The following is a 15557-nucleotide window of genomic DNA, read 5'->3' as shown; positions in this document are numbered from 1 at the left end:
CAGATGTTTAGGAAGAGGCACTGGAGACAAATTGTTTCAAAGGTCATTCGGGTAAGAGAAATAATTTGAGTGACTGGGTTGCCAGCTGACGATATTTTTCTTCCGTTCTTCTCTTACTGTCCTGCTTAAGGCCATCTTCAGCTCTTTCATTTCCTTCCATGTCACTGGAAATGGAACTAGCAGAAATAAACAATGATTTTTCGCTTTTGTTATAATTCTATGCTTGGCAGCATGATATTTCCATTTTTTCACATCATGCATGATAACCTGTTGTGTTGTATTTTTTTTTTTTTTGTCACAACAGTTTACTTTTTAATTTCAGAGCTGACAGTTCAGTATAGGACTTGCCAGTTTGGCATTACTCATCTCTGCTTGGGCTTTTGTTAACTTCTGAAGGACTTCAATGTTTGTATTGTCGTGACGGGAGTCTGCCTCTGAATGGTTTCCCTGTCTGTGTAATGCAAAGAAATAAACGTGGGTGACTACCATTGGATGAAACCGTTGATTTGTGCTTGTGTATTGCTTTTGGCATAGATTCCACCTGCTCATTAAATTTATGTGCAGCATAACACTTTATGGATTATGTATTTTTGCTTTTTGATGTTGCCGTTTAGAAACGCAGGACTCAAGACAGAGAAAAGTTGCAAAATGTTAAAGAAAAGTCCCCCAGACAGCTGTGGTGTGTCCTATTTACATGTCTGACCAATAATGCCACTGTGGTTGAGTTTTGTTTGGAAATCTTCTAAAAGATAAGAAATTAGTTTCACTCCGACATCAATAACCACTTTTTTTTTCATCTGTGCTACTTGTACGTAACTGTTCAATTCAACTGGATGCTACTTTATTAAACCTAAATGTAAATTACTCTTTGCACGATCATATCCTGAGGTTTCACAGCAGAGCCCGGACAGAGCAAGACTTCTTTATCAGTTTGCTGTGCTAATAAAGGCACTGTAAAAGTGAAGTAACTCAGACATTGTTTTTAGTTTTAAATTGATTTAAGTGACTTTGTATTACCCATTTTAGAAAGTACGATATATGGATACATATGTATGTATGTGGAACACATGGCAAAATGTCTCACTACTATGTTAAAGGAGGAGCATTAGGTTTTATGTCAGTATGTTTAGATAAAGTATTTTTATCAGTTTCAAACTAAAGTCTTGAACTAAAGTCTCAAATTGGGCAAGATTTTTTTTTCAGAGAGACTATAAACTGTACACTTAATGAGATGAAGGAGAAGAATATTTTATAAGCAAAATAAAGTCTCATCCATTCATCCATTTTCTTACACCCTTGTCCCTCAGTGGGGTCAGGAGGTACTGGTGCCTATCTCCAGCTAACGTTCCGGGCGAGAGACAGGGTACACCCTGGACAGGTCGCCAGTCTGTCGCAATAAAGTCTCTTTAAATGCAAACTTTATTCTTGCAAACTGCATCTGCTCATTAAAACAATATATAAACTAATGGTAATACAATTTATATACCTATTAATAAACAAACAAGATGATGTTAACCACTTAAACTGAATTGTTAATAGGTTGGGGATTGAATGCCCTTAGTTAATGAAGATAGACATTTTAAATGGTCTCTATCTCTCTTTGTATGGAAACATAAACTCTAGATTTGTGCATATAACTTCTAAAACAGAAAACATCCCCGGGCAAGTCATATGTGTCCTTTTTTTTTTCTCAGAACAAGCTTTGGCTTCTTCTGGTTCTGTTAGATCTCTTAGCCTTGTTCCTGATAGTTGGAAATTATTACCAGTAAAGGCTCATGCGGGTGCTGTCTGCCCAGTTTACTCCAGTGCTGGAAGGCTGTTGGGATATTTGGCTGATCCAGTCTTCCAAACTTAATTGTAACCAATTCGATAAAAAATATCTTGCTGAAAGACTAAACTAGATTTTATTAAATGAAACGCATCCAAATTTTAAACAAGTATTATGTTATACACTTGTGTGTTAACTTTAATGGGGACATCTGTTATTTCTTTGTGTTTCTGGTTAGTCAGTGCTAGTCTATTTTTTATTTTTGGTTCTCTGCCCCATATCATCACTCACTAAGCTCTCAGTAGCACACATGAGACAGTGTTTTTGTCATGTCTACAACAGTCAGCAAAAAAAAAAAAAACGGAGTGATTTATCTACTTGTGGGACTACAATTGGGATTTTTTTTCACAGCGAAAGTGAAATTGTCCCAAAAAACACATAATAAGAATATCACAATCTGAAGCAATTCTATTACCTTTATGGTGTACTGTTAGAAGTGGCAATTCACAATAAACTTTGAAGCGTAAAAATGCAACATGTATGTGCATTTAAATTTTACAAATCTAAAAACAAAAAGGTACCTACAAGTACCTTACAATCAGTAAGTGATAAAAGGCATTTGTAGTTATGACTATAATCTGCAAACTCTTTGTTTGAATTGATTTGCAACTACTGGAGTTGAATGATGTGGCTTGTAATGTGAGCCCTAATAATACTCACAGACATCCTGAATTGGTGGTCAAACAGTGTTGCAGAGGTAGAGCAGGATTTTTTACATATAAACCTCTGAAATGTCCTCTTACCGCTTCCTTCCATTACCTTGAACATGACTCTTGCAGTCAGCCACAACAACCTCTTATCCCGATTTAATTGCATTACCGCATTTCCTATGCTTGATTTTTTAAAAGCCCTCACTAGGCTGATCAAAGCTCTTTGTCTGAATGTCTATCATCACAGTCCCTATAAAAAATACTCAGTTTCTTCTACTTTTAAAACCCCAAATACATTATAAATTTATGAATTATTGCGACTTTAAATGGTTTGACATAGACATCTCTGAAATTCTAACTTGCTTTAATTCCTGTCTACAACCTTAAAGGAGATATGATAAATAGTATGATTTACACTTTGCAACACTTTGTCACTCAGCTGTTTAAATAATGCAATTAATAAAAAAAATATACAAGTTACATCTCTCTTATTGGGTGTCTACTGCCACTAGTCACCTATTAGGGGTTAGTTGTGCAATAATTTTCATTATAAGAAAGAGAATAGTGGGAACAGTAAAACCAACAAAAGCTGAATATAAGGCTTTCCTTCTATTTCTGTTGTGGTTCAATCTGATTAAAGAAGATGGTGGAGAAAACGGGTTTCTGAAACTAAAACTCTTCATCTTTTTTTTCCCGTCACCTTAACATTTTTTTTTCTTTCTCAGATTTAATGTCAGACATAATGACTCGAAATTAGACCAAAGCCAGGGAGAGGACAAGTCATTCTTGGAATAAAGAAAAATATATTCTTAGGTAGATTCTTAATATTCATTTTCAAAGCTCATTTTAGTTATAGAAAATGACTAAAATGATCTTATTTAGTTTTTGGTTCTCTAGAATCTAATTCTTGATTCTGAAAGGGACCAGCTCTAATGCATGATAGATTTTTTTGACATAAAGTATGATGTTAGGAGAGAGGCAGGATACTCTGGAGAAAGATGCCAGTCCATCACAGGGCAACACAGAATCACACAGCGCCAAAAGACTTGGACAGACTCATACCGAAGGATAATGTAGAGCAACCAATTAATCTAACATTCATATTTTTGGATTGTGGAAGAACATGCAAACTCAATGGAGACAGACCCCTTCCCAGAATTATAACTCGATATCATCCTTAAGGCAGTAGTGCCAACCACTGTTCTAGCCAATCAACAACTGTAATTGGGCCACCTCGGGGATCTTTACCAAAACCATTTTTAACCTTCCTGCTACATTCTGATTTGCACATTGTCAAAACTCTAAAGCTAAATGTGCTACTGCTCTTACTAACGCTGACACCCTCTCTAAATGAGGAAGCCGGCCTGCTCCCCTTCTCACTAGCCAATCCCCCGGGGTCTAACTAAGAAGAACCCCTGCTTTCAGTCTTCACATTTCAGCCTTGAAGCCTTTGTAGGATTATTAATCTGCAGTTACACTGAAGCTAATCCCACCCAATTTTTCCACCATTTTTCTTAATCAATTTATAAAAATAATAATAATAAAAAACTCTGTATTTTCATGTTCATTTACCTAAGCTTTTATGTATTAGTGATACCCTTTGTTTCCATAAATCATAACTTTCAGACTCTAATTATACCATACTTTGAAATGTATCCTTCAACACTTTGCTATGATTTCAGTGGTGTTATATTTAGCTCTGTCTGGCTGCTTTTTGATCTGCTTCAGATGCGCTGGAATAAACCTGCACAAGAACAAAGGTCCATAATATTTATATGCTATTATAGCTCCCGGAAGGCCTGTTCTTTCATAAAATGAATGAGAAGTTTTACTATGAAACTTCATTACAATATCTTGTGCTTCAGAACCAGCTTTCAGGTGTTGGGATTTTGTTTCACAGGTAGTTTAGGTTTAAATTTGATACGTAGATTTGTCTTTTATCACCATCTCTGATCATGGTAAAGCCTGTGCAAAAACCATTTTTTAAGAACTGTTCTTAAAGTGCGAAAACAATTTAAGAACAGAAAGAATTGTACCCATCTACTGTTGTTAAAGTGTAAGACCAAGATAAAGAACAAATGGTGCATTTCTTGTAATTGTAGTGTGCAGCGTTATCCTATTGCTAAAAAAAGCTGTGAAATCTGGCAACTCAGTGCAGATCGCAAACCTGCTGATGGAGATGTATAGTTAAGATGAATATATGAATATCTTTGTGTCCAAGTTGATGTTGTTAAACAGGAAAATAACATTTTAAATGTATAAACAACAATTATTTAAAAAAGATATTTAATCTAATGGTCAAATTTATTAGTTATTACTTTTTGCTGAATCACACAATGACTTTACCTTTGCTTAATGGATTAAATTAAGTCAGTACTTAATCAACATAAAGTACTTATTAGTTTTTACTTCAGAACTCCTCTATATCAGTTCAACAATAACATTTATCTGTACATTTTTTTGTGCAGCAAAAGCTAAAAGAGGAGCGTGAGGCTAAGCGTGCCCAGCTGGACGGAAGGCATGACTACATTCTCAGTATTGTGGCTTCATGCCTGGGACTGGAGAAGTCTGATGTTGAAGATGCCATTCTGGAAGGAAATCAGGTGTGTGAATTAAACTTTCACATAAATGTCCTTATTGTTTAAGGAGAAAACAATAAGTAACCTTCAAAAAACAAAGAATATATTTTTGGCCAATTTTGAAAAGAGACCAAGTGAAAACTCTCAATCATTTATTTTTTATGTGGTATTTTTATCTGTTGTCCTGGGCATTGCAAAAGCACAAAATAGTTAGGAAAGACTACAATGATAACTGTAACATAGGACATTATCACATATTAGTAGCACACATTTATAAACTACTTGTTTAAGGTTTGTATTTCGCAACTACTGACAAAAATTGTGATTTAGACTGAATTGTTTCTGTATAAACTGTAATGCTTTCATAAACATAGTTTTTGCATACGATTTTGAAACTATGCATTTTTCTGTTTGGGATTTTTTAAAATAATATTTTGCAGCCTGGTTGTTATTTTTTCATAGTGTTATATAACATTTTCCATCAATGTTTGCAAAATCTCATGATGCTGATTTATTTTGTTTCTTGGGACAGATTGACCGTATGGAACAATTCTTTGTGGCAAGTGGTCTTCCACACCTCATGTTTTATTATCAGGACACTGAACTCGTAGAAGGAGGTAACATGAAAAAAGAGCACTCAGTGAATCAAAACTGACTAAATATCTTCAGTGAAATTCTTTTTGTTACTAGTGATAATATAGAAAACAGTCCAGCAGTAACGTAGACTGATGACTAACTCCTTATTTCAGCAGCTGCAACCACTCCACCCACCCAGCTTGATTCCCACCAGCCAGGTCCCATAAGGAAAGTGTTTGTAACTGATGGAAGGGACGTGGCATTGACCGGAGTTTGCGTCTTCTTCACAAGAGCAAACACTTTGAAAGCAATAACCTCCGAGAACATACACAGAGTGAGTCAGTGTTTTGATAAAAGCATAGACCTTTTCTTTTTAATAGGAATAAATAATATTTTCAGATTAAAGTACAACTTTGGCCTGTAAGACCTGAGAAATTTTGCACATTAACTATCTTATATGAAATAGATCTAAAATAAAACCCGGTAGTAAGTAAATTACACATATTATTGACCTGATCTGAACAAATAAATTCTGGGGCAACAGAAAAGAAACAGAACTTCAACATCTGTTTTAGTCAGAATGCAGTGCTAAAAGGTATTTGACTAAATCTAACAAAACATTAAAAAAAAAAAAGTTAAATGTCTGAGTGAAGCTTGAAGGATAAATGGTGTCCATGAATGCTTCTTTTGTCTAAAGATAAGTGGGGCAGCAGGGGTGTTCGTCAATAACACTGTGATATCACAGGTTGTTTTGTTCATTGATTGTAGCTGCCCACATGCTGCCTGCAGGCAAGTTAATCACCTCTGCTGGTAAAAGACTATGTTTGCTACAGATTATAGCAAAAGGCGGAGAAAGAATGATACACCATGTAGATTTGTTTCACAGATGGTAAACTACGGTGGCCGACAGGCGCAAATGCGCAGCAACAGAGAAAACATGCAAACAAAAAAAAGACACGAACACAAATGAAATGCAGCAAACATAAAAATAGACGCAAACAAAAAGCAATTAAAATGCAGCAAACAAAAAAGAGACGCAAACAAAAAAGAATACAAACACAAATGAAATGCAGCAAATAAAACAGAGAGACGCAAACAAATGAAATGCAGCAAACAAAAGAAAAGATGCAAACAAAAAGTGCTGAAAACCGGAAGTGCTCCAGAAGTGCTGTATTACACTTAAAATTATACAAAATGATTTTTTACAAAGTTTTTAGGCGAGAATGTAGATGTATAAATCAGAAATATCAGCTCAGTTCATCAATAAATCACTTAATTACAATATTGCTCCAACGTTTTCGGAGATGTCTGCTCCCGCTGTATTAACAGCCAGCTCCCCTCGCCAGCTGTCAGCTGGCTGGGCGCTCCATGTTCGGTACACCGAGAGAGAACCCATGTCTCCCGGCAAATTGTTTTTAAAATTCCCGATAGTTTTCCCCTATGAGTAGAGGTGAAACACAGATATTAAGGCAGGTAATAGCTGTTAAATCTTTTGGTTCACTAAAGTATTTAATTTATTCCTAAGCAAATGGGTTTGACTGATTAAAGCTAAGCCTTGCTGCATTTCATTTGTTTGCGTCTCTTTTTTTGTTTACTGCATTTCATTTGTGGTTGTATTCTTTTTTGTTTGCGTCTATTTTTATGTTTCTGCATTTCATTTGTGCGCGTGTCTTTTTTTTTTGTTTGCATGTTTTCTCTGTTGCTGCGCATTTGCACCTGTCGGCCACCGTAACAAACAGTGCCGAAGTAACCAAAGTACAAACAGTTTACAATATCTTCTGAAGCTAATGAGGAAAGCGAGTGAAATTCCCTTTGATTATCATTGATGTTCACACTCCAGTCCGGCAGGTGGCGGTAAATATAAGTTAAGTTGGTTTGCCAAACACCAATAAAAAACTTAGGAAGAAGTGGCGCGTGAATACAGATATGCTAATTGACATGGCAATTACCACATATATTCGTCTGCAGTGCACAAAGGTAACCGGTAGTAAGCCTCCCATTTATTGTCATAACTGCACTTATTGATAGTCAAATCAAAGATCAGCAAGTGAAGGTAGTTATACTTGATTTTATATGTAACAACAACGGTAGCGCACCTTTTTTATGCTACTATATGTTTTAAAGCACTTTCTTGAAGGCAGATTGTAAAAAGACGGACTATTTAAATTATTACTCACCCGTTTTGGACGTGTGCAAAATGCGTCACACGTAGCATTCACATCCAGTGAAACTTTGTGCACCCTATTCTTCATCTGGCTTCAAAAGACTTGGGCTTTAACAGGTTTGCTTCTCCGTTGTTTCCAGCAAATGACCTTGGCAAGAAACTTGTCTGTTGTCTTTGCCTCAGCTTTGGCTGAGCAAAAATGACTCAAAAAAGCGTCTCCTGTAAATCATTGAGTTCCACTATTTTTGTCATTATACCACTATTTGTCGGAGGTCTGCTCTACTTTCGCATGGGGGCGGAGCCGGCGTCAGGTCTGATAAGACAAGCCGAAGGTTTCTGACAAATAAAAATAGGCTAGACAAGTCCAGGTTTTTTCAAAATAAAAATGCTCAAACATTTTCATTTTTTTATGAAATTTCCACAAAAATTTTTCTTTTTCCACCTTTTCAGTTATTTAGAGACTGTGTTAGTTTAGTTAGCTTCTATACTTGTTAGTATCAATAAAAAAGCTCATTGTTTTGTATTGCTCCTGTGGGGCAATGCCCAGATGAATAGTGTTGCCAGTACACCCGACACCCCCCAAAAAACATTTTATTTCTTGTGTTGTAAGACCATAAACTATTTAATTTCATGATCATCATATTTAGCTCTATTTAACATTGTTTTTCTTTTCATACCAGATTTCTACGTATGATAGAGTACGGCACATTCTTTTTATCACAGGAGAATTTTCCTGATTTTTGGCTTTGCAGAAAAAAAATGGTTCTACGTAAATCCAAATAAGATGAAATACTATGACTTTTCATTTATGTAATCAGTGCACATATTTCTGAAATTGCAGGAAGTGAACTTCAATATGTTGGATACAACAGAAGTTGGACTATTAAAAAGTGTGGAGCAGTTGCTTTCAGACATTTTTATCCCCACACTGAGGAAAATAAACCATGGCTGGGGTGATCTGGCTACTCCCCAGGCCCAGGGTGTAAAACAAGAGTTCATATCTTCACTTGAAAGCTTTGTGTCTGTTCTGGCGAGTGCACAGGAGAGTCTACAAGAAAAGGTACGTAACAGACACCACTTTACAAATAAATTAGAAAGCATGTAACAGCCATCTAATTCAAATCACTTTAATAGAAATTATTGTAACCCTATGAACACGAGAGATATTTAACATTTAAAATAAAGGGTAAAGAATATTAAAGCCATGGAAATAGCTTTGACATTTATTTGAAGTTCATGTTCTTTCTGTTGAACATCTGTACTCTAAGCAGGAAAAAATGGATATGCATGCAGAAACTTGCATCCAGATGAAGGTAGCTTAAAGACACAGAGAGGGAAAAAAGAAATCTTTTGTTTTCCCTCCAGGTTACCTTGAAGGAGTGTGACACGTTTGACTTGCGGGTGTTGAAATCCCCAGCAGATTACATGGCAGCAGCCAACAGCGCAGAAACCACTGAAAAAATGGAAGCCTGTATGAAAGTTTGGATCAAACAGATAGAACAGGTGAGAAAATATTCTCCAAGGTATCACCATTTATATTTCATGTTGAAACTAGCTTCAGTCAGGTTGGCTTTTCTGTTCTGCCGAACTGCTTAAGGACAGGATTTGAGCGATGATTCATTTTCTGTCTGCTTGAATTGTCTATGACAAAGCAGAATGCATCAACAATATAATAAAAGCATAGCTTGATCAATAAAGAAAAAGATAAAACTGGACAACAAGTAAATGTTGTTGTTAAAGTTTATCAGTAGAGGTAGCCCAATAAATATCAACTGCCTAATAAATTACACCAACGTTTTGACATAATGGCTCCTGGCATTATGTAACCACTCAGCTAATAGTCACAGACTTTTTTTTTTCTTCCTCTTTTTTTGTGCAAGTTATAGAAAATCTGTGAACTTTATGCATGGAATAAATGAAATATACTTAGATTTACTGTGAAGTCTTTGAAAGCACAGAGAAGACCTTTCAATCTGCAATTTATGTTAGAGGCTCAGAGAACACAGCAATACCTAATCACATTAAGTTTTGAGTTAGAAAGTTGGCAGCCTAGAATATCAGCTAGGGGCTGATTTGATTTTTAAACATCAGTCTCTGCAGCAAAAATATATGTCTACTGTGTAATAACTATGTACATTTCAAAGTTTGGACAAAACAGTCTGTCCAAAATGTCCTGCAACTTAACTCCACTATGTCCAGATGAATATGTTCTTGGTTTGTAAGAATTAAATACACACTGTATAAATTAAGTTAGAAAATACAGCATATAGGTTTGTTCTCCAGGTTCTCGCAGAGAGTAACCAGCTCCGTAAGGAGGCTGACGACCTCGGGCCTCGTGCTGAACTGGACCACTGGAAAAAACGAATGGCTCGCTTCAACTATCTTTTGGACCAGCTCAAAACCCCGGAAGTCAGTGCTGTACTGGGTGTTCTCCTACTGGCCAAATCTAAACTCATTAAGGTCAGAAATGACGCTCATTCGTGACTGGAACATGCACCACATGTTGAAAAGATGTTTTATTTTGCTGCCTAAGTGAACTTCAATTTTATTCTAATCTTTATATGTAGATTTTCGTTGAATAATATACAGCAATGAATTAAGCGCAAGAAGCATGTGTTTCTTTTTGCTTTAGTCATGGCGGGAACTAGACGTAAGGATTACTGAAGGAGCTAATGAGGCCAAAGACAACGTAAAGTACCTCTACAGCTTAGAGAAGTTTTGTGACCCACTCTACAACAGTGACCCTGTAAGTAAAAAAAAAAATAAACAAAATAAACATGTATCATGTTTCTATGGATGAAAAATTAACCTATCGTTCCTCAAAATTGTTAGGATTTTACAAAATGAAAATATTTCTCCTTCCAGGTATCAATGGTGGATGCTATCCCTGGTTTGATCAATGCCATCAAGATGATTCACACCATTTCTCGTTACTATAACACATCTGAAAAAATAACATCACTCTTTGTTAAGGTGCTGTAAATACGGTGGTTACTTTGTTCTAATCCAAATTTAGATGCTTGTGATATAGCTTTTAATGTCTCTAAATAAAATCAACTCAAAGGAAAGATGCATAGCTGCAGTAGATAGGTGGAATATGTGAGCAAAGTGATGTGAAAATCTGTACACATAATAAAATTCTCAAGCAGACTGAAAGTAATTGACAAAATCTCTTGTACTTCCAGGTCACAAATCAGATGATCACTTCTTGCAAAACCTACATCACTAATAATGGTTCCAATTCAATATGGGACCAACCTCAACAAGAGGTTACTGATAAAATCAAAGCTGCAATTCATCTAAATCAGGTATTGGGTATTCCTTATTGAAATAACTTTTTTTTTATTCATCAGGTTTTTTTTGTTATGCATTTGTCCCCTATTATGATTTAGATGTGGTTTCAATTACTTTAGTTCTGTCTTCGAACAAACAGTCCTGGTATTACGGTTTGTAAGTCAAGTCAGGCACCCAACCCAGCTGCATCAGTTGGATGAAGATGAGTTTGCTTTGTTTCAAACTGTGTTGCTCAGGAGTACCAGCGGTGTTTTCACAAAACCAAGGAGGAGCTAGAGCAATCTCCGTCTCAGAGAAAGTTTGACATCAGTGAAATGTACATCTTTGGGAAGTTTGACACATTCCAGCGACGTCTCAACAAGATCCTCAAAATGTTTGACACCATCTCCACCTACTCTGCACTTCAGGACTCCAAGATTGAAGGACTTGAAACAATGGCCACCAGATTTCAAGTAGGTGTACAGTATTCCCAAATCAAAATTTGAAGTTCTTCTCATGGTGCGGAATTGAATTCCATAAAATGTTGACGTTATTTCTGCCAGCTGAACCTGTGCAGTAGCGGTTTTCACTTTCTTGCGGATGAAAGATAATGAATCAGAATATGCTTTAGTGGTCAAGATTCTGAATACGAAGCAGGAATTTGACTTTGGTTTCAAATGCTCACAGCTTACAGGTATTAGGTATACATATATGAACTTTATAGAAATTGTACATGAACCATATGTGTTTATATGAAAATAACATAAATTTAGCAATTACTTTAAATATACTTCAGAAACAGAAAAAATTTATGTGGCGTTATAATATGCAGGTTTTCATTGGGATTTGCTAAGAGTTTTCTTTGGTGAAAATATTAAAAATGTCTTTGATTGTAGAAAATTGCATACTATCATACTATTGAGGTAGTTTAATTAGCAATAAACCATTTAAAGAGGCCTTTCATTATAGTTCTCTGTTCTTATAATGTACATTACATTTTTATCCTTTTATATTTTAATAGATGCGTGAGTGACTGACTATACAGTCTTCCGTGACTGGGTCCTTTTTGACCCGGGTTACAATCAATGTGTTTTTATGCTACTTTTATCATTTTGATTCAAAATAATGTTTTGTATAATACTTTCTACTGTGTTTTATTTCACACAAGAGTTATTTCATGTTTGAAATATTCTCATTTTTCACTTTTTTAAACGTTTTTAGAACAATTTGTAGAACATTTTTAAAACAAAATGACAACAGCAGCAATTTTACAACAACAATGATGAAATGTCAATAAAGGACAATGTCAACGTCCATTATGTATGTGTGGGTGTGGGCATGTGGGGGGGTGCAAAACAGCATGTTTCTTGAAACTAGCTAGCTAACCAGGCTAGCTAACATTACTGTCTCTAATCTATTATGCTATGTATCACGCATGTGAGTGTGTGTATGGGTGTGATTTATTTATCCATCCATGCATCCATCTTCTGTTTATCCGGGGTCGGGTCAAGAGGTCAGCAACCTAAGTAAGGAGGCTCGGAGTTTGCTCTCCCCAGCCACTTGTTCCAGCTCCTCTGGGGGAACCCATGGCATTCCCAGTCCAGCTGAAAAAACATCCTCAGCGTGTCCTGGGTCTTCCCCAGGGCCTCCTCCCGGTGGGACGTGCCCAGAACACCTCACCAGGGAGGCGTCCAGGAGGCATCCTGAYCAGATGCCYGAGCCACYTCAACTGGCTCCTCTCGACATGAAGGAGCAGCAGCTCTACTCTGAGTCTCTCCTGGATATCTGACCTTCTCACCCTATCTCTAAGGGAGAGCCCAGACACCCTATAGGGAAAACTAATTTTGGCCGCTTGTATCCGTGACCTTGTCCTTTCAGACATGACCCAAAGCTCATGACCATAGACAAGGGTAGGAAGTTAGATCAACCAGTAAATCAAGAGCTTCGCTTTTTGGTTCAGCTCTCTCTTCACCACGACAGAYCGGTACAGCGCCCGCTTCACTGCAGACGCTGCACCAATCCGCCTGTCGATCTCCTGCTCCATTTTTCCCTCATTGGTGAACAAGATCCTGAGATACTTGAACTCCTCCACTGGGGGCAGGAAGTCCTCCCTGGCCCAAAGAAGGCACTCTATACTTTTCTGGCTCATTTAGTTATGCATTTATTTCTATAGCTATGCATTTTTATTTTATTTATTGAGATGATAAAAGAAAGAACCTTGAACACATTGATCAACAGGTTTTGTATGTCATTCAACACATTCTCTCTCTTGGTTTTCTCATCCAGGATGTCAGACACACAGAGACACACAGACACAAATAATACACATGCCCAATAAAGTATAGGTGGTAATGTTAACTAGTTGATTAGATAACTAATGTTGGCTAACTTTGAAGAAGGCTAACATGTTGATTTGTGACAATAACGCTGTCACAGTACTCACGATTGACACACAAACACATTTGAGAGTTAAAAAATAAAGATAATACTTATATGTAAGAGTTCTTGCTGTGTAAAATATTATTATTCAGGGGTGACACTTAGGTATCAGTGTGTTTGGTTCACAAAAAAATGTTTTCCTGACAGTAACAATTGGTCAGAAACAAAAATCCCCATTAAATTCCATAGGAAATGAATGCGGGTCATTTTGGACCCACTCACGGAAGAATGGGGTAGTAACATAAAACATGCTATTTCTTAAAATGTATAAAAGGTAAATTAAAAATTTGAATTGCATGATATCAGTAAGATGTTTCTTGAGGAATACCTGGAATATGAAGTGATGAAAACTTTTCATTACAAAGATATTGCAAAAAGATTACCTCACCGGGTCAAAAAGGACCCACTTGCGCATCAGAGGGTTAAGGGCCTTTTAATCGGATTTGTGTTTTTATTTTTTATTTTCACCTCACTCTGGAAATTTATCTTTGTTTCATTTTTGTGATTATAAAACAGGAATCAAAAAGCATTTCATCTGAAATGTCGCCACAGTCAGAACATTTGTTATCCAAACAGTGTCTTCATTACCTTACTAAACTATGCACAATCAGTGCAGCTCATTTAAAAGAATTAAATCTGACTGCACGATTTCTATTATAGTGATAGATTTATTCCCCAGTTCTGTGCTTTGGAGATTGTTTGCAAAACTAAATTGTGTTGCCTTTTGCCCTCGGTTATAAAATGATGCTGGAATTAAATGAACAAGCAAAATTAGAATGCATAGTTTTACCTTGTGGATATATATTAATGTGAACTATACTGTTTGTTTTTTTGCTTCCTTGGATGTACAGTCTGCAGAAATGCAGGCAAAATGGGAGGTAATGTTTCATCATGGTCTTTACTACTTATCAATGCATGATCTATTTTTAGTTTTGTAGTTTGCAACTTGCAGTGGTAGATCTAATTTCTACAAACTATTTCAGTCTATTTCATTTATTTAATGACAATACTAACTGCATGGAACATTGATATTGGTAAATTATTTTAATTTGTTCCTTTTTTTCTTATTTTTATCTTAATTGTCCATTGCAGAATAAAATAGCTTTTTTTTTTGGACGATATTTTTCTTCTATACTGTTTGCAAACATTTAATGCTATTTTGCAGTTAAAGCTTTCAATTCAGTCTGTGTAGTCTCATAAATGAGACTACCGTACATAGATTCATTTATGAGATTATGTATTCCACTGAGACTACTCAATGGAATACAGTGTTTTGTGATACATAGCTTAGCCAACAATTCTTAACTTGTCTACTTGTGGGTAATTAAGCATTAGAGGTAACAGTTCACAAGAGACAGGCATTTACAGTAAACAGACCAGTTTAAGGAATAGAAAAGTTTGATCTCAGTATATATGAGTTTTGTGATTTACCATTGAGGTGCTGTATTTTGGAAAACCATCTAAGTTTCACTTCACTTCTTCACATGAACACATAAAACACATCGAAGAGGTTGTAACATGACAAGATGTGAAAAAGTTAAAATACTTTTGAAATGCACTGCATAATTGTGCTGTCTTGTAAGGTGTGATGTTTTAATTGATATTTAGAGGTATTTTCCTCTCACCATCTGCTTACTAACACATTTGTAAAGAGTTCAAATTTAGAAAGTAGCATATTTTAAGTGATAAAAGCTTTTTTTGACACCTAACAAACTGTCAGTCTGAAAACATGTTTGGTACACAACTTGCCTCCTCAACTGAATTTGATTTTATGTTTGTGTCTGACAGGCTATAGTGTTGAACATGAAAAAGAAGAATTACAGTTTTCTAGACCACAGAAAAACTGACTTTGATGTTGATTTTGAGGAATTCTGCAAAAGCACTTTTGAGCTCCATGTAAGTAATTTGCAAAGTCATCAAATTATATCTTCTGGTCTAAACCGATTTATCTATAGGTGAATAGCTGTATTAAATTAGCAATTAGTATTTTCCATGTGTGCATGGAGAATCTGAAAGAAATGCAATTGAGATACTGTAAGAATAAACAA

The 15557-nt window shown here is 36.0% G+C and overlaps 1 protein-coding gene across 1 annotated transcript in view; it reads left to right on the top strand.

The window, feature by feature from the left end:
- dnah5 (dynein, axonemal, heavy chain 5) overlaps window positions 1-15557 on the top strand; it is a 91091-nt gene that overhangs the window by 5369 nt on the left and 70165 nt on the right. Inside the window, exons 2-13 of the mRNA XM_017309635.1 lie at window positions 4947-5081; window positions 5590-5674; window positions 5807-5967; window positions 8639-8857; window positions 9163-9300; window positions 10081-10257; window positions 10430-10543; window positions 10663-10770; window positions 10983-11105; window positions 11328-11543; window positions 14361-14387; window positions 15298-15405. Coding sequence (XP_017165124.1) covers window positions 4947-5081; window positions 5590-5674; window positions 5807-5967; window positions 8639-8857; window positions 9163-9300; window positions 10081-10257; window positions 10430-10543; window positions 10663-10770; window positions 10983-11105; window positions 11328-11543; window positions 14361-14387; window positions 15298-15405 — 1611 coding nt within the window. The remainder of the gene's footprint in view (window positions 1-4946; window positions 5082-5589; window positions 5675-5806; window positions 5968-8638; window positions 8858-9162; window positions 9301-10080; window positions 10258-10429; window positions 10544-10662; window positions 10771-10982; window positions 11106-11327; window positions 11544-14360; window positions 14388-15297; window positions 15406-15557) is intronic.

The sequence above is a fragment of the Poecilia reticulata genome, linkage group LG16 (assembly GCF_000633615.1).
Source record: "Poecilia reticulata strain Guanapo linkage group LG16, Guppy_female_1.0+MT, whole genome shotgun sequence".
In the NCBI taxonomy this organism is placed as follows: domain Eukaryota; kingdom Metazoa; phylum Chordata; class Actinopteri; order Cyprinodontiformes; family Poeciliidae; genus Poecilia; species Poecilia reticulata.
The sequence above is the reverse complement of the archived record's forward strand: the minus strand, read 5'-3'. Positions and strand labels throughout refer to the sequence as shown.